This window comes from Oryza brachyantha, chromosome 2, assembly GCF_000231095.2.
Source record: "Oryza brachyantha chromosome 2, ObraRS2, whole genome shotgun sequence".
NCBI classification, from domain to species: domain Eukaryota; kingdom Viridiplantae; phylum Streptophyta; class Magnoliopsida; order Poales; family Poaceae; genus Oryza; species Oryza brachyantha.
In genome coordinates this window covers 1572633-1593361 of record NC_023164.2, presented here as the reverse complement: position 1 = coordinate 1593361, position 20729 = coordinate 1572633, and the positions used below count along the sequence as shown (strand labels likewise).

The window sequence follows — 20729 nt, the reverse complement described above, 5'->3', positions numbered from 1 at the left end:
CGGCGGCGGCGGTTCCGGCGGAAGTCGAGCGGTGGACGGCCGGAAACGAGGCGCGCGTCGCCGTCGGCGGGAGCGGCGGCGGGGATTTCGGCGGAAGAGAGGAAGAGGAGAGGAGACGTCAGGGGCTAATATGCATAATGCAGGTCCAGATCAGGGGCCTTTTTGTAAAATTTACGTCCAAGTTAGGTTTTTTTTGTGAAAAAAATCAAGGCCGCTAGTTTGCAAAATGACGCGATTGGAGTTGTATTGACCGTTGGATCGCGCCACGTGGATGAGGATCTACGAGTAGGTACATTTTTTTCAAAAAGGACCTCGTATTCATATATTTTTGCATTAAACTCCTCGTCTCGTCGCCCTCCTCCCGCGCCGCCGCGGCGGCGGCGGCGGAGCTACGGCGGCGAGTCTGAATTTGGGAAGGTACCGGAGCAGGTTCTTCATGCCGGAGACGGAGGCGGCAGCACGGGGGGTTGGGGAACGGAGGCGGCGAGCTTTCTCAACTTCTTTCATCCTGATGCCATTTGAAATCGCTGAGGTTTGAAGCTTTTTTCATCCTGATTCAGCCTAATGTACTCAAATTTTGTGATCTTTATCAGCCTCGTATTTCCGTTTTTGCTTATGGTTATAAACTAAAATTTAAATTTTCAAAGTTAAATTTAGAGTTGATTCGGCCTAATGAATTTTCAGTGCTTGCTTTTATAAATATATTGTTTTGCGTTTTTTTAAAATGCTAAACGATGACCACCTGTTGCTCTATATCGAGACTGAACATTCATGATTCTGCCATGGTGGTAAATTTGAAGGGTTTTGATGTCATTGGCCTCTGATACGAGTGATCAGTTAGCACGGTATAAAATGCGAACATAGGGATTATTGTTTTGCTTAAATTAAACATGAGTGAAACAATATATTAAGGATTAAAAAATAATTTGAGTGAATTTTATGCGTTCTTGGTTATCTAAATGTAAAGTCTAGAAATGAACTACGATGAAAAAACTTAAAATTCAAATTTTGGCTTATAAGCACGAGGGAAAAGACGGAGCAAACCCTGAACTGTTCTGAAGTGTGGGACCAGACTCAACTGAAAAAGAATCAGGCATAATGCGACATGTAAGAATCTGAACTCGCCTGATTGCAGATTTGGCAACAATGCCCCCAACATTTCTGATTGACAATCAATCGTTCATAGCATGATCCTCATCACAATGGCACTGTAGCATGATCCTCATCACAATGGCACTGGTAGATCGAGGCTACACTAACAAGAATCCAAGCATGATCGCAACCACAGGCCCGCAGCATCCACCAGGGGAAAAGAAAGAGCAAAAAAAGAGGTTCCTACATGAATGAACATACTGACAGCAGACATCAAATATCCTCATCCTGTCAGATGGTTGCTGCTCTTACTACAGCCCATATCTCTTGTGAAACGAGCATCTATGAGAATGACAGGCAAAGCTGGAGAAGCAGCAGCAGAAGCATCACCAAGAAGTTGCTGCTTCCAACATGCTGGAGCCTCCAAGAGAATGCCGAGTCGGCCTCGATCATGATACCGAATCTGCATGTTCCGGTGCTGGGGTCTTGGCCTGTTATTGTTGCGAGGTTGTTGAACCCACAGGCCACATCATCTTGATCATTCTTCTGGTAGAAGCTGTTGAATGCGTATGAGATGTTGCTTCTGATGTCCAGTCCCCCACAAGATGTCTTGTAACCAAGGCTGGTGCAGTCTGCCATGGAACAGGCGTAGCTCACGCTGTCCGAAAGCATTGGATTGTTAAGGCCTGCGGAAGGTTTCAGAACGCACCATTTCTTCTCAAGGTACTTCACACCCTTTGCTTTGACAAGGCCGCGCGATTGCCCGAGAATCAGTTGATACTTTGGCAAGCCATCATAGGTGAATATCCCCCAGTGACGCTCGAAGTTACCTGGCTGTATGCTCTTCTCATCCTCATCAATTAGACTGAACAAGTAGAAATCAACTGGTCCAGGCCTCATCGGCGTTCCTTGCCCTGTGGCGATATGTTTCAGGAAACCTTGGTTGAAGCGCTGCGCCATCTGAGCATTTGCATTCATGTCCCCGTCAGTTGGCCAACCTATCTCCCCAACAATGACTGGGAGATTTCCAAAGCCATTCTTCTTCAAAGCCCAAATAAGTGTGTCATAGTTTGCATCAAACATGTTTGTGTATGTTGCTGAGCCGTCAACGATGGGTGATGAGGCCCCATCAAAGAAGGCGTAGTCGACAGGGAAGTTTGGATCAGCATAGAGACTTATGAAAGGGTAGATGTTGACAGTGAAAGCTCCACCAGTGTCACTGAGGAATTTTACAATGTTGAGCATCAGATCATGAATATCTGTGCGGAAATCCCCATCAGAAGGCTTGCTAGTCGATGATTGATAAACATCAGCATTGAGAGGGCATGTGACTTTTACTTGATTGCCCAGACCAGCCTTCACAAGTGCACTTTGTATGTTTTTTATGGCAGGAAAAGTGGTTTGCAGAAAGCTTCCATTGTATGTCTCAAGGAAAGGCTCGTTACCAACAGCAACGTACCTAACATTAAGAGTTGAAGCCAGATGGTTAGTAAGTTTATCATAGAGGCACACTCGCAGAATAAAGTTCAAACTGGGATTCAGAACACGAGTCATATGCCATCTTTCAGTCACCTTTTTATTTAAGATGAGAAACAATTGGTTGATGCAATCATACTAAGGCGCACGCACACACATCTCATTGGTGATAACCAAACTCTGCTCATCAGCCAAAGGGCAGTGACACACTACTAGGGTATGCTATGGTTGTCTGTTTTTTATCATATCGTGCACAGGTAGTAGAAACTATTTGATCGCACTGGCGCATACAAAAATCAAGGCAGAAATCTTGCTTCTTGCAAAAAAAAAAAAAGGTCAAACAGCCTTGCCTGCCCAAGCTTATATATGAAAATTTCTAAACAAAAAACATATCAAAAGTTATATGCACCTATTCTCACAAAAAACTGCTGGGAAAAATTATCAATGAGATAGCTCATATTCTGTTTACTGAAAGAACAATCTAGGTATGAGAAACAAAATGGCTATGACATTGCTATCAACCAGTTACTGTGTAAAGAAAAGGTAGTGGAAATGGTGCCTGATATCATGTCATAATTGCTTCTTTCTGCTATTTAGAGATCCAGTTGATGCTTGCAAGCAGCAATTAACACCAACCATGACAAGGAAAAAGACTGCTAGATGTAGTGTGTGGTAGGACATCTGGAGATGATGCCTTTTGATTCAAAACTCAGTGAATATACAACAGATACGCTGGTTAGGTATTGTAACCATAAAGTTCTGAAGTCATCAAAAGAACCAATGCCTTATGGCAGTAGATGCACATGTTATGTTAGTCCAGGTAAAATTTACTAAGTGTACCGTTTTGCTATATGTAGTGAGGGCACTCCATGTATGAACAGTATGTTGTGAATTTCCTTGCCAAGACAAAAAAAAAATTGTATGAAGCAAATCTAGTTTGGGTTAGTTCACTATAATGAAAAGTTATAGATCTACTCATGCTACAAGTGTGTGATGATTATCTGTAGCAAACACAGTCTCCTTGCACAAATAGAGTATTAGACATGATGAGAAAAAGGCATTCGAAATTATGCACAATCGGTAAGCCATGTACACATAAAGCGATCCACAAAATCCTATAAGAAGTGAAAGAAGAGGGATGACATAGTGACAGAATAAAGAGCATATGATAGGGATGGCCGTGGGTTGACCCGCGGGTATTTTAGGGTCGACGCTAGTTCAACTAAATGAAGTAAATTTTATTTTATGGTGAAACTTAGTTTATTTTGTTGAACTAGAGGTGGCCCTAAGTTACCCGCGGGTCGACCATGCCCATCCCTGAGCATATATGAATTCTAGATGCAACAATATCAGAGAGGGGACAGCCTATTATTCCCTGTCAACAAATAAAGAGGGGAGGACAAAATTGTGTGTTTCCTCCCCAAAGTAATGTCCACATCTTCCAACTTAATGGAGCGTACTTGTGAATACTGGTGGTCATATCGATAGCTCAGTTTCAGTTCAAAGAGCAGTACTGCTCGGTGCTCACAAGCATCTGTTTGTGAGCATATTCAAAACATGAAACTGGTAAGCCTCACCCAACTAATATGACTACAATGGTGCTATCTGAGTTCAATCAATAATAAGCTTTACACCGAATCGACGGCACTCAAAACACACAATGGCTTCTTGCTGTAATTCCATATAAAAGAGTAGTATAAGGATAGCAGCAAAAGTCTCCCTATATGGTGTATCCATTAGTCAGGAAAACTAACACGTATGGATAAAAACACACTGCAGTTTGTGGCAATTTTGCCTCTGGAGACAAATGTGCTCAACTGACTCATCCCCACAAAAGATGCAATGCTATAGACAATACTGGGTTTCTAACTCAACCACTCTACTAGTAACAAATATGAGCTGCAGTTGGCAGCAACCAATCCAAACAGATTGAACAAGATTCTAGATTTAACCAGTATGCTCAGAAGGCCACATCACACTAGAACAGCTAAAGAGCTAGCTATCCTGCAGTCTGCATCACTGCTTGAGTGAACTGAACATGAACAATCTTCAGTTGGTGAGTGAGTGAGTGAGGATACCTGATCTTGACGCCGTCGTTGAGGAAGCTGGAGACGTTCTGGTCGACCCAGTTGTTGGCGGCCTTCATGTTGGAGGCCATGGTGGCGAGCATGTCGTTGGGGATGCCGACCATCACCTCCAGCCCGCTCTTCTTGAGGGCGTTCATGGTGCCCTCCTCGGCGTCGAACAGCTTCACCTTGTCGAAGCCGTTGTCCTTGAGCATCTGCACCACCGTGTCCGGCGGCAGCGGGTGGCTCGCCTGCGTGCCCCAGTTCGCCCCTATCGCCTCCACCCCCGCCGCCGCCGCCGCCGCCAGCCACAGCCAACACACCGCCGCCGCCGCCGCCGCCCTTCCATGGCAGCACCAAGAACCCATGGATGTTGATTGCTCCAAGCTGCAAGCTGCAAATCTTGGAGGGGTTTTTGTTCTTAGTGGATTTCGACGAGAGCTCCCAGCCTCAGATCTTGGGACTCATCAGGCAAGTGTAGTGTAGCAAATCAAACGAAAAAAAAGGGATCTTGGAAGCGATGAACAGAACAGCAAAGCTCCAAGAACACTAGAAAGAAACTTCTTGCAGCTGTGAATAACCTCAAAGATCAAATCTTTTCCTGAGAAGAAAGCAGAGCGTCACCCAGAGTTGCAAGAACTCAAGGACGCTGGAATCTCCCAACTATTAAAGCTTCAAAACCTCAAATCTTTGGGAGTAAATGAAGTCCAACCGAACTCCACCTACGCTTGACCACGAAAGGAGATTTCCTGTGATAGCTAAATGCAAGGGCTCACATCATACATCATCACAGGGAGAGCATTGATTGAGTAGTACCAAGCTCAGGTGTGAGTAAATTGGCTGATGAGGACAGCACAGGGGCAGATAGATTAGATAGATTTGTAATAAAGGGCTTTGCCAAAGCTGGCACCAAAGAGATGGGCTCAGACAGCACACAAGATGAAAACTTTTCTGGGATTTGCAGTGTGGAAAGGAATGGAGAACGAGATATTTTCAGGCAAAAAAAAAGGTGAAGAAAAGATTTGGTATCAACCAAGAACTGAACAGAAAAGTTGAGAGCAGATGAAAAGGATTACTTGATATAATCTAGCATAGCAAAATGATCAGCTCAGAGAACCTCAAAAGCTAATGACCTACAGCACTCACAGTCTCACACACTTCAACTGCAAGCTGAAGAGAGCATATATGCTCCGTATCAGTGACACTGTGGCAGCACTAGACAAGCGCACACACACAGAGTGGTAACAAGTGAGAAAAAATTCCAAAGTTTTGCAGCTCTAAACATAAACCGGAAGATTCTTCACCACACATGCCAATCCAAGATACATCCACTGTTGAGCAGAGGGGACGAGATTTGAAGGCACAAAAGGAAAAAAAAAAAGCAATGCATAAAAAGGCTATATATTCCCCACTACTCCACTCTGGAACGCTCAAAACGCCTTGGTAATCTGCCCACTGGACTGGACTGCTGCTGTTCTTTTTCTTGCTGCTGCTTCTGTCCGTTTTTGTTTGTTTCTTTAATTGCTTTTCTTACAGTCGTCATGGAGAGCCTGTGAGAGATGATTAAACTAACCCTAATGTGCATTGGTTATGGTAACCTCCTTGAACAAGCAAATTTTAGGGGAGCAGAAGTTAAACTAATGAGGACAGCATGGTGCATCGATGGTGACAAATAATCTGTTAAGCTGTCAGGTACGGGCCGCAGGAGGTGCCTTTCCTCATCGGCTACACGTCAGCAGCATCATGCTGATGAGCTGCATGACATGGCAGGGCCCAACTGCCCAAGTCTGAAGGAACAGTGGAGCTGATTGCCTGGAAGGTTGTGTGACGCTGGATCGGTTGTTGGAAGTTTGAATAGAGGTTGGAACCAAAATTCGATTGGTATACCGAAGCACACTACGTTGAGAAAAATATCAGTCTCGTAATATAATATACTGACTGTGTTTTAATACATAAGATAGTTGTTTTTTATGCATATTTAACTATTTATCGTATTTAGAAAATTTGTGTGATTATTTATTTTGTTGTGATTGGATTTTTTACTTGGTATATTATAATTATAAATTATATCTTTACATATTTGTATAATTGTTTTAATAAGAATGGTCAAAAAGTTAGCGGCGGTCATCTATTTTAACAAAAGAAATACCTCTGTCCCAAAAGATTTTATTGATAGCTCATTTTCTTTGTTCCATAAGACTTTATTTTTTATAGTTATTATTGAAGTTTGATGGTGTAGAACAGGGCGCGGAACCAAGAATAGGCCAAGAGTAGGGCTCAAGTGCGATAATTTGTTAAAATTTTAAATTTTAGTAAGTTTTGACATAATTTACAGGGACCTAAGTTGACAACCCTAGGGCTTAAGCCCTTGCCCTAAGCTTGGTTCCACCATAGATCTAGAAGACAAATGTATTAGGATCTAAAGATATAAAGGGAAGTATATTGAGGTTTGACAAAGTGATCGACATTCTAGGTTTTTAGCCTTATATAGTTATATGCGAGGAATATTAAAAATAAAGTCTTTTGGGATGGAGAGAATTAGACACTACTACTATCTAGGAATAGATGAGACATCATCATCATCTTATGGCTATGAATATATCCATAAATATGTACTCAAAGAAAATATACTCGTTTGGGGCATTTTAAGTTCAAACCCTCAACACAAATAGGAGTACAATTTTTTAAAATAAACCTTTGAAATTTGATTTTTAATATTGGTTTTTTTCTGCCTTATGGGACAACCTTGCCATGCTAGAAACCTTGGGCAAGGGACTAGCAGAGTGGATAAAAGTTCTTTTTTAGAAAAAAGCACAATGATGTGAGATTTTTTGACGTGTCAATTGGACAAGTACGCTCTTAGTGACCTGGATGGATATTTTGGCTGTGAAAAGTGCACTTCTCCCCCATCAATCCTCTAGGACCAAAACAACTTTAGGCTGCGTTTAGTTTAAAAAAAATTTGGGAAGAAGGTCACATCAACGCGTACAGTTACACATTTGAGATATTAAATGCAGTCTAATTATAAAACAAAATTTAGATTCTGTCTGGAAACTGCAAGACGAATATTTTGAGTCTAATTAATCTGTCATTAGTACATGTTAGTTACTGTAGCACTTATGACTAATCATGTATTAATTAGACTCAAAAGATTTGTCTCATGATTTCCTCCATAACTATGTAATTAGTTTTAATATTCATATATATTTAATGATTTATTTAGGTGTTCAAAGATTCGATGTAATATTTTTAGGAAAAAATATTGAAAACTAAACAAGGCCTTAGCAACATGCTCATCACCAAAATGTCTTCTATTCACACCAAGGTTACTAGAGTAACCTAGCTCATTAGTGTCCTTGCCAACCTTAAAGCAAATGTTAGAAAATAGACTCCAATGAAAAAACCTGAAATATCTCTAAAATTAAATTTAAAATTCAATTTGAAGGTAAATATCAAAATTTTTGTTTTTCTTGTTATCCAATAATAAAACATCATATTTTATTTTTTTTCTCGCATGTGTTTAGTTACATTAGTTAGTTGAACTCTCATTTACGTATGGGGTCCGACACACCAGTGAACTCTCATTTTTAGAAGTAACCAAAACAACTCCAATAAATGCTAAAACATTTTATACAAGCTAAGAAAAGATATATATTAATATGATTTTTTTATGCTTAACTCAACAAGGAAACTATCAAATGCAAATAATTTTCCTCTTCAAATAATACCTACAGTAAAATACGAATACGAAACATAAAAACAATTTTCAACTTGAGTAATATCTGAAGGAGTCTGTACTCTGAAGCCCTAATTTCCTCTCCTCCGCCAACCAAAGCCCTAAACCCTAACCCCAGCAAGCGCTCCTGCCCATCCCCGGCGGCGGCGTGAGCGGCGGAGGTCGGCCGGCAGAACCAGAGAGCAGGAGGAGCAAAAGCGACGGAGATGCCGCTGGGGCAGCGCGCGGGGGACAAGAGCGACTCCCGCTACTGCGGGGTGGAGGTGCTCGACTTCCCCGCCGGCGAGGAGCTCCCCGCCGTCCTCTCCCACTCCCTCTCCTCCGCCTTCGACTTCCTCCTCGCGCCCCTCGTCAGTACTCCGCTACCGCCTCCGCCACGTCGCCGCTGCCCTCGTGTGCCTCCCGCGCTGAAACTGGCTCGTCCTCCCCGCCGCTGCAGGTTGATCCCGACTACCGGCCCTCGCCCGGGGCCGTCCTTCCGGTGGCGGCGTCGGACCTCGTCCTGGGCCCGTCCCAGTGGAGCAGCCACATCGTCGGGAAGATCAGCGAATGGATTGATTTGGATTCGGAGGACGAGCAGCTCCGGTTGGACTCCGAGGTCACTCTGAAGCAGGAGATTGCGTGGGCGTCTCATCTCTCGTTGCAGGTCCATTGGATTCGATGCATTTCTCAAATTTATTAAATCTTTAATGGAAGTTTCTAATTGATAGATATTGCACATCAAGGAGATGTCTCTGAAGAGTCCTCCACCAATCATGCATATTTGAAGCTTGTTACTGTGTAATTATTAACAAGAAACTAGAATATAATTCCTATAAGGCTCAAACTCATTTTTTTTCACCAGGTCTAAGGTTCAAAATCATATATGCCCTTGGCATGTTTGTGAACGGGACCGGTTTATATACTTAATTCTAAAAAACATGGTCCAAATCCCTGTAATTGTGTGCATTCTCTTGCAGGCATGTGTTCTTCCTCCTCCTAAGAGATCTTCTTGTGCCAACTATGCTAGAGTTGTGAATCATATTTTGCAAGGCCTGACCAATATGCACGTATGTTCCTCCATTTTCAATTACATATGTTGTACATCGTGCGTGTTATATATGTTTCAATTTGATGAACATTTAGCTTTTGTTTGTTCTCTGTATTTCTTAAGCTGTGGCTTAGGATACCTCTGGAGAAGTCTGAGCCTATGGATGAAGATCATGATGAAGCAAAAAGTAGTAGCATCATGGTAAATTTCTGAAATTCAGGAATGGCCTGAACTGTTAAGCAGCAGGCTGTTAAGGATTAGTATGTGCACATGCTGGGTAATTATCACTCTTATGTGCCCTTTTAAATTGCAGAGTGATACTGTAGACTCTTGGGAATGGTGGAATTCATTTCGACTATTATGTGAGCATAGCAGCCAATTGTGTGTAGCGCTTGATGTTTTGTAAGTGATCTTGCATTGTTACACCAAGTGCTTTCTTCCAAGTGAAGATGTCACTGATAATTAATCTATCATGTTATAGTTTTGGTTTTCATTACAAAGGTTGGCTATTCACTTATCAGGAGCACACTGCCATCTATGAACTCACTAGGGCGGTGGTTTGGGGAGCCTGTAAGAGCTGCAATTATTCAAACAAATGTAACCATACAATTTACTCAATTGATGATGATATGCAGTCTCCTTTCTTTGGAGATAAGAACATATACTGCATGATTTTGATCACTAAACAATTTTCTTTCCACAGGCTTTTCTGACAAATGCCAGAGGTTATCCTTGCTTGTCAAAGCGCCATCAGAAGCTGCTTACTGGATTTTTTAACCATTCAGTTCAGGTGTGTTCCTTGTTATGCTTCCTTCTATCATTCCTCCTCATATTTTGAGTTAAGAACCCAATGCACGGGTGCCTCCTTTTCTCATATACTGTTCTATGCTTCAAAGAGCATCACATTCTCTCTGATTTTCCACCCTTTGTTTTTCTCTAGGTTATAATCTCTGGGAAATCAAATCATAATGTATCCCAAGTAGGAGTGCTCTCAGGTGATGAAAACCACACTGAAGGTAATTCTTGCAAAATTTGAGATTTATAATTTATTGGTCTTTTATATACTTCAGCCACACATTATTATACGTGAACTGAATTTACATTTCATTATGTTCTTAAGTAAGAATGGTGCCCTCAAAGTTAACTTCGCAAAAAATTCAGATATAAAAAATCAGAACTTGACATGAAATTTAGAACCCATCCTAGTTAGCATTCTATTATTTTCCTGGCCTTTGCGTTGAACTATCTGCTTGAATTTCTGATGCTCACTGCAAAATGCACTCTTTCAGCACATGACTTATATATCACCTGAATTGTTGTCTTAGATACTGCTGTTCGGCATGCATTGAGCCCATACCTTGACTACATTGCTTACATATATCAGAGGATGGATCCACTTCCTGAACAGGAACGCTTTGAGGTATCCATTCTATCAGACTCTCTCTCTGATTTGACTCATTAAATGAGAGTTTTCTCATCCTTGAATTTATTTGTTTTTATTCAGATCAATTATAGGGATTTCCTGCAATCTCCTCTCCAGGTAATTTTTGGATCAACATATTTTGCTTGCCCAGAGCGCCTCCCCTCCTTATTATGGTTTAGCCCTTGCCTCTGTCATAATGTTACCTTTTCTTGCAGCCTCTAATGGACAATTTGGAAGCTCAGACGTATGAGACTTTTGAGAAGGACACCGTGAAGTATACCCAGGTTTATGCTATATCTTTAGAATATATTTAATTGTTGTTATGAACTCTTTTAGTTTAGAGTGACAGCAAATTTTGAATTGGACATTCCTGGTTACTGCTTCTTGCTTTTATAGAAAATCAAATAATTTCAATCCCAAAGATCGCCCCTACGAAAAATGCCACTCTAAAGTCTGTAATTGTTCCAATTAGAGATGGCAATGGATATATATCCATCGGGTTTTGTTACCTTGTACCCATACCCACGATAACAAAAAATTCCTGCTTCAATACCCATACCCACATGTGGGTATAAAATTCTCCCCATACCCATACCCATACCCATACCCATACCCCTACCCATATCATTAACTTGGAGCAAATGTTATTTTACACAGCAATTAGATGATTATAACAACCAACTATCAAAATCATGTTTAGATAACAATAATTTTAACATTAATGTTCAAAAGAAATTGAACAAATCATACCGCCATTATTCAAAATGAATAAGTTAGATAATAATTCCATATAGTCAAACTAGAATAGAGGCTCCACATGCGGGTTTTTTTACCCATGGGTTAGTTGGTACATGTGACTAAAGAACATGGCCATACCTATGTACTCAACGGGTAAGGATTTTGCCCCATTAATAAACCTATGGGTATAAGAATTAGATCATATATGACTCCTAATAGAGTAAAAACCCATCGGGTTTCGGGTTGTGGGGCTCTGTTGACATCTCTAGTTCCAATGCCTCTCCAAAGATTGCAAAATCACTCTTTTGCCGATATGGCCATTAAAAAAATACAATTAACAGCTAGGCCCACCACATGACTTGACATTTCCCCCCGTTCGCATGGTATAAGCTGTCTTGGACCAAACAAGGTAATCTTGAGCAAAGAAACCACAAAGAAGACATGTTCTCATGCCCACTAGCCTGCATGGACTCTTATCCCCTTAATATCAACAAAGTGCTAGTCACCGTGGTCTATGTAGTAGTCAGATTATGCATGTTGTGCTCTCTGTACAGTGATGGGGCTGTATACATTTAGCTGGATAACAGTGACAGTTACCATACTCCGTGCTTACCGTAGTTTCCCGGCAGTGACTTTTAACTATGAATCAGACACAATGCTTGCTAGCTAGAGACATGCGTATTGGTAAAACTTATCCTGGATTTTTTTTGTATGTGGGGTTTCCTTTCCTTTTTTTTTCTGGGTTGTTCAACATAAACTCTAATACCATTGTTGGTCCTATTAATGATTCTCTGTTTGCCATCATATGAACAGTATCAAAGAGCAATTGCTAAGGCATTGGTTGACAGAGTTTCAGATGATGAAGTCTCAACAACAAAAACAGTAAGATTGGGCCTTGAATATTTATCTTTCTATTTAATTGTCAAACCATGTCGTATTTCTGCATTGCCTACTGCTACTTGTTGCAATTAACCCACTGTTTTAATAGCATCAAGTAGCGGTTAACTGTGCTGTATTCATAACATTTCTAGGCTAATAGCTTTTCTGTGCCTTTCCATTTCCTGCATCATGTAGATAAGTACTGAACCTGTTTCATATCATTAATCTAATTCTGTTTTCTCATATATTTTAGAATTTCATGATTTAACTTAAATTTAATGTTCCATAAAGGTGCTGATGGTTGTTGGAGCAGGCCGGGGACCACTAGTGAGAGCGTCATTACAGGTGGGTGCCTTTTGTAATGAAGCTTCTGAACTTACCAAAAGTCTTGATGAATGTTCTTGTGCTTAAGTAATGTGGTTGCAATGCATGCTATTGTTCTTCATGTCCATACTTCACAACCATGTAGCTAAATAAGTGAATATGCTTTCATATTTAATGCAGGCTGCTGAGGAAACTGGCCGCAAGCTAAAAGTATATGCTGTTGAGAAAAATCCTAATGCTGTTATCACCCTTCACGTGAGTTATTCAACAAATACACCAATTTTCATTTTCGTTCTCAGATCATTTATTAAATGTGGATAGCTTGTCAGTGTGATCATTGATGCAATCCTCTGTCGTTACGTTTTGTTGATGGTTTTTCCTCCTGTTTATCCTTTATGTATGAGTATGATTACATGATGACGACCTGATGTGCTTTGGGGGGTGAATCAGAGTTTGATCAAATTGGAAGGATGGGAAAGCTTGGTTACTATAATTTCAAGTGACATGCGGTGCTGGGATGCCCCTGAGAAAGCAGATATTTTGGTATGTATGCTATAAATGGACATTTTATATCTTTTGAAAGTGATTAAACAAATGGCTTACTTGTAAATATGGTACAGGTCAGTGAGTTGCTTGGTTCCTTTGGTGACAATGAACTATCTCCTGAGTGTCTAGATGGTGCTCAGAGGTTCTTGAAGCCAGATGGGATTTCTATTCCTTCATCGTACTGGCCTTTTCCGTCTTTATTCTACATCTACATCTTTCCTGGATCATTTAAACTCTAGATTTCAATCCAATTTGATAACATTATGATAACTTATGTACTTTTCAGATACACTAGCTTTATTGAACCAATAACGGCATCAAAACTACACAACGATGTAAGCTTCTCTACTACACAGTGATAACATTATGATATGTATGGAGCTTGAAGTCACTTGGTTTATGCAGATCAAAGCACATAAAGATATTGCACATTTCGAGACTGCATATGTTGTAAAGTTACACCGAGTAGCAAGACTTGCTCCGACACAATCGGTGAGCAACCACAGTTGCATATCCTATCGCATTTTGTGATATGTTACCTTTTCCATGAGCTAATTTTTATTTGATTGCCACCATTTTAAAATATGTAGGTTTTTACTTTTGACCATCCAAATCCTTCACCAAATGCTAACAACCAAAGGTATACTAAGTTGAAATTTGAGATACCAGCAGATACGGGATCATGTCTTGTGCACGGTATGTAGCTAGTGAGACTAGTGAGTTGTGATTGTACTTCGGTATGTACATAAGCCAGAAACATGTGTATTTAGCAGAATTTGACCATACTCATTCCCATCATTTTGGCAGGATTTGCTGGATATTTCGATGCTGTACTGTATAAAGATGTTCATCTTGGAATTGAACCAAACACAGCTACACCGAACATGTTTAGCTGGTACTCTGAAATGGCAAAACCTGATTTTTATGTGCTGCCAATAACTGTTCTTGAATAGGGCCTTCAATATGAAAATTTGTTTATCTCATCAGGTTCCCGATCTTCTTTCCTTTGAGAAAGCCCATACACGTGCCTTTGAAGTCGCCTATAGAAGTGCACTTTTGGCGATGCTGCGCTGCCACAAAGGTACTGTGGTTTTTCGTCGTGCTAGTTGATCATGAGATGTCACAATACTCCTAGTTGAAGACTCATCGCCCCAATTGGTGCAGGTGTGGTACGAGTGGGCTGTGACGGCGCCTTCTCCATCACCAATCCATAACAGCAATGGTCGATCATATTGGGTTGGCCTATAAGTCATCAATCCAGTTTTGTTCTGTTTTTGTTTCTTTCTAGGACTTTGTTCCTTTTTTTTTTGAAAAGAGGAGAAAGAGCATATCCATGTTATGGTTTCTTGTGTGGAGTGGCTGTCCACCAGATGCTGCGTGGGAGAGATTCTTCAGTCTTAAAAGCAAGTGATTACTGACAATGGAAGGAACGCATCTTGGATGCAGGACCAGAGGAACCCAGTAAAACAAAAATGTTGTATCCTAAATTCTTTGGTTGGTTCATCCTTTTGCATGCTAGATTTGTTAAGTTTTGAATTCTCGAATTTTTTATAATGATTTTTCCTTCCGATGCGTCTTTTTGGAACATGATCAAGAGGCATGAGCAGGCAAACTACCACCCCATCTTTTCGCGTAGGCTTATACTTATAATCCAAAATTTAAATTTTTAACTTAAATTTGGAGTTGATTTAGTTTTTTTCACTGAAGTTTATTTTCCAGCTTTGGTTTTTAGATCACTATGAATACGTATATAAAATTTTTATTCATAAATTATTCTTTATTTGTAAATATGCTGTTGGACTTATTCGTGAAAAAAGAGCTTCTCTGGCGTATGACATCAGCTAGAAAGTTTCTTACGCTATTTTATATTTTGGTTTCATACGGAAATTAATGAAACTCAGTAAGCATAAAAAAGGGTACATCCTTTGGTCATTTTGGACATTGGCAAAATCATTAAGAATACAATTCTGACCGTTAATTTGTATTTTTAATCATCTGTACAAAGTAAACCCTGATAAATATGATAATACTTCCGGAGACTGATATTTACACAATTTCATATACCTGTAAATCTACACATGTAAGGATGAATGATGGCAAAGGTTTCCTAAAGCTCACTGTACTCGATAACCAAGCCATCAAAGAGAGATTCAATCATACCCATATATTTTCTCATCTAATTTAATCATAACCACCGATCATTTACTCTCTCCATCCTTAAAAAAAATATTTCAACCCATTCACATTTATCCTAAAATATACCTTTATATTCTCTTCTAACCAGTCATAATGTTTCCTCACATTTATCCTAAAATATATAAATTTATGTTCTTTTAACCGGTCACAACCTCCGCTAACATGCTAAACTTAAATAATGACACTTATGAATTTTAGACTCACTCCGTCCCAAAATAACTTTATTTTACATTTGTCATACACCAATCAATACAAAACCTAAAAAACAAAATAACCTTCGCTTTATCAAATCACGATATAATTATTCCTAACTTTATCTGACATGTTAAACTCGAGTAATATACTTACGATCATACTCCATTCATCCTAAAATAATTTATTTTTCACTCTAAGACACATACCAATATAAGATCTAAAAGACTAAAATACCATTCACTTTATCAATCACAATATAATTATACTCAACCTTATCAATTACCAATGCGTTTATTCCGCAAACTCCAATAATTACTCCAAAATAAACTTATTTTAAAGTAAAATAAAAACGCCTAAAAGTGATATTTGTAAGACCAGGCCCAGTTCCAAGTCAAACGAAGAGGTTGGCCATCCCAGCCCACGTCATCACTGGCGAAATCCCGAAGCTTCCAAGGACACGGAGTGCCCGCGCCTGGAACCTTCCCGAAGCATCCGGACAAAACCGTACACTTCCCCTCTCCTTCCCAATTGGAGAGAGGGAGAGAGAGAGAGAGACCGACCAAAATTGGAACCTTCCCGAAGCATCCTCTCTCTCTGACCATTCTCCCGGATTCCGGAATTCGGCGACCGATCGATCTCCCCCCCTCTCGTTCGCCCTCGCCCTCGCCTAGCCGCCGGGAGATCCGCAGCGACAGCGGGGTTCGATCCGTCCGTCCGCCCGACCGGTGATGGAGGAGACCGCGACCGCGACCGCGCCGGCGGTGGGGGAGAAGGCGGCGGCGGCGGCGGCGTCGTATAGGTACTGGGTGCGGGAGGCCACCGGGGACGCCGCGCCGTTGCCCGTCCCCCGCAAGCTCGACCCTGCTTCCGCCGCGGCCGCCAACGGCAACGGCAACGGCAACCCGCCGCCCCTCGGCTCCGTCTGGAACCAGGTCGGCGACTCTCCTCTTATTTCTTCCTCGTTTCTCTTCTCAGATTGGGACTGGCCTTGGTCCGACGGCCTAGTATTTACAAGTCTTAGATATTTTCACCATCCACATGTTTTGGAACGAATTTGCATGCCATTAGGGTTAGAACTTGTTAAATCACTACTGGTTCGTTCGGCATGCTAAATTTTGATTGATTTGGGGGGAAATGCTGAGCTGGAGTTGATGATGACAAACCGCCGATGATAGTTTAGGCTCATTTTCTCTTTGATTGCTTTGATCCGTTGTTAATCTGCACAAGACACCCAGCATTCCTAGCACTATTTCTTTCCTCTTGCAGACTGTCCTCCGTGTAATATGGTCTACCGTCGCTGATATGATACGTTTTATCTAGGTTGAATGTGTTTTGATGTGCTACGAGGTTCAAAAGCATAACCTTAATTAATCTGGGACTTAGATGATATATTTGGTACTATCGCAGTTTATAAGATTTTGTTACTTGTAGGTGGAGCTGTGTTTTTGTTAACAGTTTTATTGAAAAATTTATATTTGTTCAAGGCAACTAGAGATGCAGAATAACCTTAAGGTGGACAGATGGTTAGAGCAAATGTAGGAGTCACCTCTTTTCTAACGATTCATAACTCAAGTCATAACTAAATATGTGTTGCATACATCTTTTTGGGTCACTGACTATGAAAATGCTATGAATCATGCCATTTTAGTTTGGGACAATTGAAGCTTGCTGTTTTTGTTGTCACCATAGTTGGTGGTATGTTGCAGCAGTACAAGTGTAGCACTACTTCATTTGCTATGTATAGGGCTCTGATGTGTTGCTCGCACTTTTGCAGGCTGGAACCTGGGAGGAAAAGAACCTCAATTCATGGGCTAACAGTAGGATAAAGGTACAGTAGTTTGCTGGTAAACTGTTGGCAAAATGCTTGCATATAAGTTAGCATGCTGGTCCAGTCTCTGAATTTCTCTGATTATGCTGCCTAAATTGAACAACAGGAATTGTTGGGTTCTTTAGATTCGTTAGAATTCCCTACTGGGAAGGCATCACTTGATGGAGTTTCTAAATGCACTGGTGATGTAAGTGCTATATTGACCTGGTCATTCAATTTACTTGTGACAGTTAGGTAACCTTTTTAGTTTGCTAGTTTCTGTATGGTGCTAGTTTAATATGTGAATATATCCTTTGTTATTTAACAGGCATTTCTGGTCACAGTTCGTAATAAGAAGAGAGTAGGGTATACTTATGAACTGAGCTTGAGATTTAAAGGTAAATTTGATGCGGTTTCAGAATTGACATGTGCAGTTAGTCTCTCCTTTATGCCTTGTTTAGTACTAATGGTTAATAATATTTATTAGGTGAATGGCTGATTAAAGAAGAAAATATGAAGGTCAAAGGCCATCTAGACATTCCTGAGTTCTCCTTTGGTGAGCTGGAGGACTTGGAGGTAAAGCTTCTGTTCTATGTGAAAATCCATACCATTATAATCAAAACCTGTTGTAACCATACAGCGTTTTCTTCTGCTCATCCATTTCAGGTAGAAGTAAGGTTCAGTGATGACAAGGGCCTCACATCCGACAACAAGAGGCAGATTTGCAAGGACCTCAAGTCCTTCCTTTCACCTATCCGGGAGAAGCTGCGCGCATTTGAAGAAGAGCTCAAGGATAGGTGACAGCAAATGCCATCAAGCCTGGCATTATCAGCAAGGCAAGTAACTGCCCTGCTTTCCCCAGTGTTAGCGTCAATCATGTAACTTTATTAGAGCACTCAAGTTCTCATATTTCTCGTGATATCTGATCGCATGTAACTGCTATGTGGACGTTTTTGTTGTAAGCTCCGGATCGTCCAGATGAATATGAACTGTCAGAAAAAAATGTCATTTACATTATCTGCTTTTCACGGATGTTATACTACGATGCATCACTTTGAGAACTTGGCCAATTATGAAACCTAAATATGTAGGACCCTGAGGCGTATGAGAAATTGGCTGTGGCCCAGTTATCATGGGCCGGAGAAAAAAAAATGTCATTTAGGCATGCTGAGACAGATTTTTCTTGCAAGCTGGAGCATCTTTGCGAGCCAAATTCTGACCAGCTTATTTGGTTTTTTCCAAACGGCACAAGTTTTCAAGAGTCGCTATTTTCCTTAGCCTTGTCTGGCTCCCATCGCAAAACGGTGTTCTAGCAACCTAAAAATAATTTGTGGATAAAACTTTTATAGACATTTTCAAAGCGATTTAAAATCAAATGATGTAAAATAAGCTATCACAAAAAAACTACAAAATTAACTCTAAAATTAAGTTTTACAATTTAAATTTTGCTAATAAGTGAAGTAGACAAGCTGCGGACATAACTGATACAGCTAGAGAAGAATTGCTAAAATTTGAGAACTAAGCTTGAAATTAGAAGGCGAATTTTGTGAGAGCAGGTCTAATTAAGACATGCTGTAGGAATGGATTTCATGATGACATGCTGTAGGAATGGATTTCATGATGTAACAAGAGAAAAGAAGAAAAATCTTAGTTGAAATTGGCACACTTCTGCCCTTCTTTGTCCTCATCCATGCATAATTGCAAGCTCACTTCTTCCACACAATCAAACAAAGTGTCACCATCAGCACACATGAGTGACACATTTTACATCTTTGGTACTTAATCAGATGAGTGACATTTTTGTTTACTACTCCATCACACCTAAACCATTTCAGTGTTTACTACTTGCATGATTGGCCAGGTGTGTATGATGACATGATATTGGTCACACTACTTTGCAGTTTGCAGCAAGCCAAGAACTCCATTTGGATGGGTAACTTATGAGAGGCAGACACCTGTTAGTTTCCTGGGATTAATTTAATTGGACAGATTGATGTAGACTTGGATATGCATGCATGAGGTTTTTCAAAAGGATTTAAGATATCCAACCAGTTGCAAATTTGGGTAGGCAAGCTCGGCTACTGTGGTCTCATCCTCCTTGGCGATCTCTGGACCACTCACTAATTATTATTTATTAACATATCCTATAGTTAGCTTTTCATGTGATGACTATTTATCCATTTGATCATGCCAAGATGTGATCGGGACAGGTGTTTATAAAAACAAGCACTCCATCTCCAATCTCCATCCTCAGCCCAAAATTGACGAGGCACTATTTAGAATACAGTTTCAAAATAGATCCTTATAGATAATTTTAAATTTTGATGCATGCTAGGTGCAATTTTATGACTAGAAGTAATAATCAGACATGTCTAGTATCTACTCAGTATTTGCTAAAATATTTATATTTTTGAAATGGAGGTAATAGAATATAGTCATTTCTAGCTATGTACCTAGGGATGCCAAGTTATATAGCCAGAAATATTTATGTTTCGGAACATATGGAGTAAAATATTATAGAAAGAAACAGGTGCAATATTACCAGTACTGTTTAGAATTATTTTTTCTTCCAAAAAGACTAGGGTATACTCAAACCAACTATAATCACATGTGGAGAAGAGAGAATGCAAAACGAAGAGCGGTGTCTCTCATGCATGAACTGACCCCGAGATATATACTCCCTCCAGTTCTACTCTTTTCCATTTTGAATAAGGGTGTGGTTAAAATTTTAAAACTTTAACTATTAATATCTTTTATGTAGTTTTAAATTACTAGGAAATTAAGGATATATGAGTCTTAAAGCATACTTTAATAATTTATTTATTTGTTGTATATATTTTTAATAGAAAGTCATGGTCAAAGATTGATTTAGAAGACTGTGTCAATGTGGAAAAAGACAAGGATTATCAAATTAGAGGGATCATATGTTAAATGTATAAGCGAGAGGAATAGATAGGAGAAAAATAGTGGAGCTAACCTGTCGATGATTTGGATCGGCAATAAAACTATGGGGTGGCTATCGAGCTAGGAACTCAATTGTTAGGATGAAGAAGAAGACGATTTAACCAGGTTCAGGCTCTCGGTATACGAGATAATATTTACTTCTGCTTGGCGATTGTATTTGATTGTGTCCAAATCAACTAGAGGATAGCTAATCTACCATACATGTTAGTCCCAAATATATTTTCATCTTTTTTACTTATACTTATAAAACAAAATTT

The 20729-nt window shown here is 40.2% G+C and overlaps 3 protein-coding genes across 3 annotated transcripts; 2 read left to right on the top strand and 1 right to left on the bottom strand.

Moving 5' to 3' along the window:
* Positions 1 to 1129: 1129 nt before the first annotated feature.
* LOC102701980 (glucan endo-1,3-beta-glucosidase 6-like) lies at positions 1130 to 5852 on the bottom strand. Its single transcript, XM_040521274.1, has 2 exons — positions 4647 to 5852; positions 1130 to 2551 (listed from the first exon to the last, which is right to left on the bottom strand). Exons 1-2 carry the CDS (start codon positions 5000 to 5002, stop codon positions 1435 to 1437), a joined length of 1473 nt encoding a protein of 490 aa, XP_040377208.1. The 5' UTR covers positions 5003 to 5852; the 3' UTR covers positions 1130 to 1434.
* A 2586-nt stretch (positions 5853 to 8438) lies between these two features.
* On the top strand, positions 8439 to 14882 carry LOC102701698 (protein arginine N-methyltransferase 5). The gene is made up of 22 exons (XM_006648234.2): positions 8439 to 8720; positions 8810 to 9016; positions 9330 to 9419; positions 9524 to 9601; positions 9714 to 9802; positions 9922 to 9997; positions 10104 to 10190; positions 10341 to 10416; positions 10726 to 10820; positions 10905 to 10940; positions 11039 to 11107; positions 12375 to 12443; positions 12732 to 12785; positions 12945 to 13019; positions 13215 to 13307; positions 13385 to 13488; positions 13597 to 13645; positions 13716 to 13802; positions 13901 to 14006; positions 14118 to 14205; positions 14298 to 14391; positions 14475 to 14882. The coding sequence occupies exons 1-22, from the start codon at positions 8577 to 8579 to the stop codon at positions 14556 to 14558; spliced, it is 1950 nt and encodes a 649-aa protein (XP_006648297.1). The 5' UTR covers positions 8439 to 8576; the 3' UTR covers positions 14559 to 14882.
* A 1249-nt stretch (positions 14883 to 16131) lies between these two features.
* LOC102706718 lies at positions 16132 to 18588 on the top strand. The gene is made up of 6 exons (XM_040520731.1): positions 16132 to 16633; positions 17476 to 17529; positions 17636 to 17716; positions 17837 to 17906; positions 17996 to 18084; positions 18175 to 18588. Exons 1-6 carry the CDS (start codon positions 16430 to 16432, stop codon positions 18307 to 18309), a joined length of 633 nt encoding a protein of 210 aa, XP_040376665.1. The 5' UTR covers positions 16132 to 16429; the 3' UTR covers positions 18310 to 18588.
* Positions 18589 to 20729: the final 2141 nt, after the last annotated feature.

Bases quoted from the DNA above. Each gene is read 5' to 3' on its own strand.
- LOC102701980 (XM_040521274.1), bottom strand. From the start codon at position 5,002: ATGGGTTCTTGGTGCTGCCATGGAAGGGCGGCGGCGGCGGCGGCGGTG. The intron at 2,552-4,646 runs GTATCCTCACTC...TCTTAATGTTAG, and splicing joins AACGACGGCGTCAAGATCAG to GTACGTTGCTGTTGGTAACG.
- LOC102706718 (XM_040520731.1), top strand. From the start codon at position 16,430: ATGGAGGAGACCGCGACCGCGACCGCGCCGGCGGTGGGGGAGAAGGCG. The intron at 16,634-17,475 runs GTCGGCGACTCT...GCACTTTTGCAG, and splicing joins TCGGCTCCGTCTGGAACCAG to GCTGGAACCTGGGAGGAAAA. The intron at 17,907-17,995 runs GTAAATTTGATG...AATATTTATTAG, and splicing joins ACTGAGCTTGAGATTTAAAG to GTGAATGGCTGATTAAAGAA.
- LOC102701698 (XM_006648234.2), top strand. From the start codon at position 8,577: ATGCCGCTGGGGCAGCGCGCGGGGGACAAGAGCGACTCCCGCTACTGC. The intron at 9,017-9,329 runs GTCCATTGGATT...ATTCTCTTGCAG, and splicing joins CGTCTCATCTCTCGTTGCAG to GCATGTGTTCTTCCTCCTCC. The intron at 11,108-12,374 runs GTTTATGCTATA...TCATATGAACAG, and splicing joins ACACCGTGAAGTATACCCAG to TATCAAAGAGCAATTGCTAA.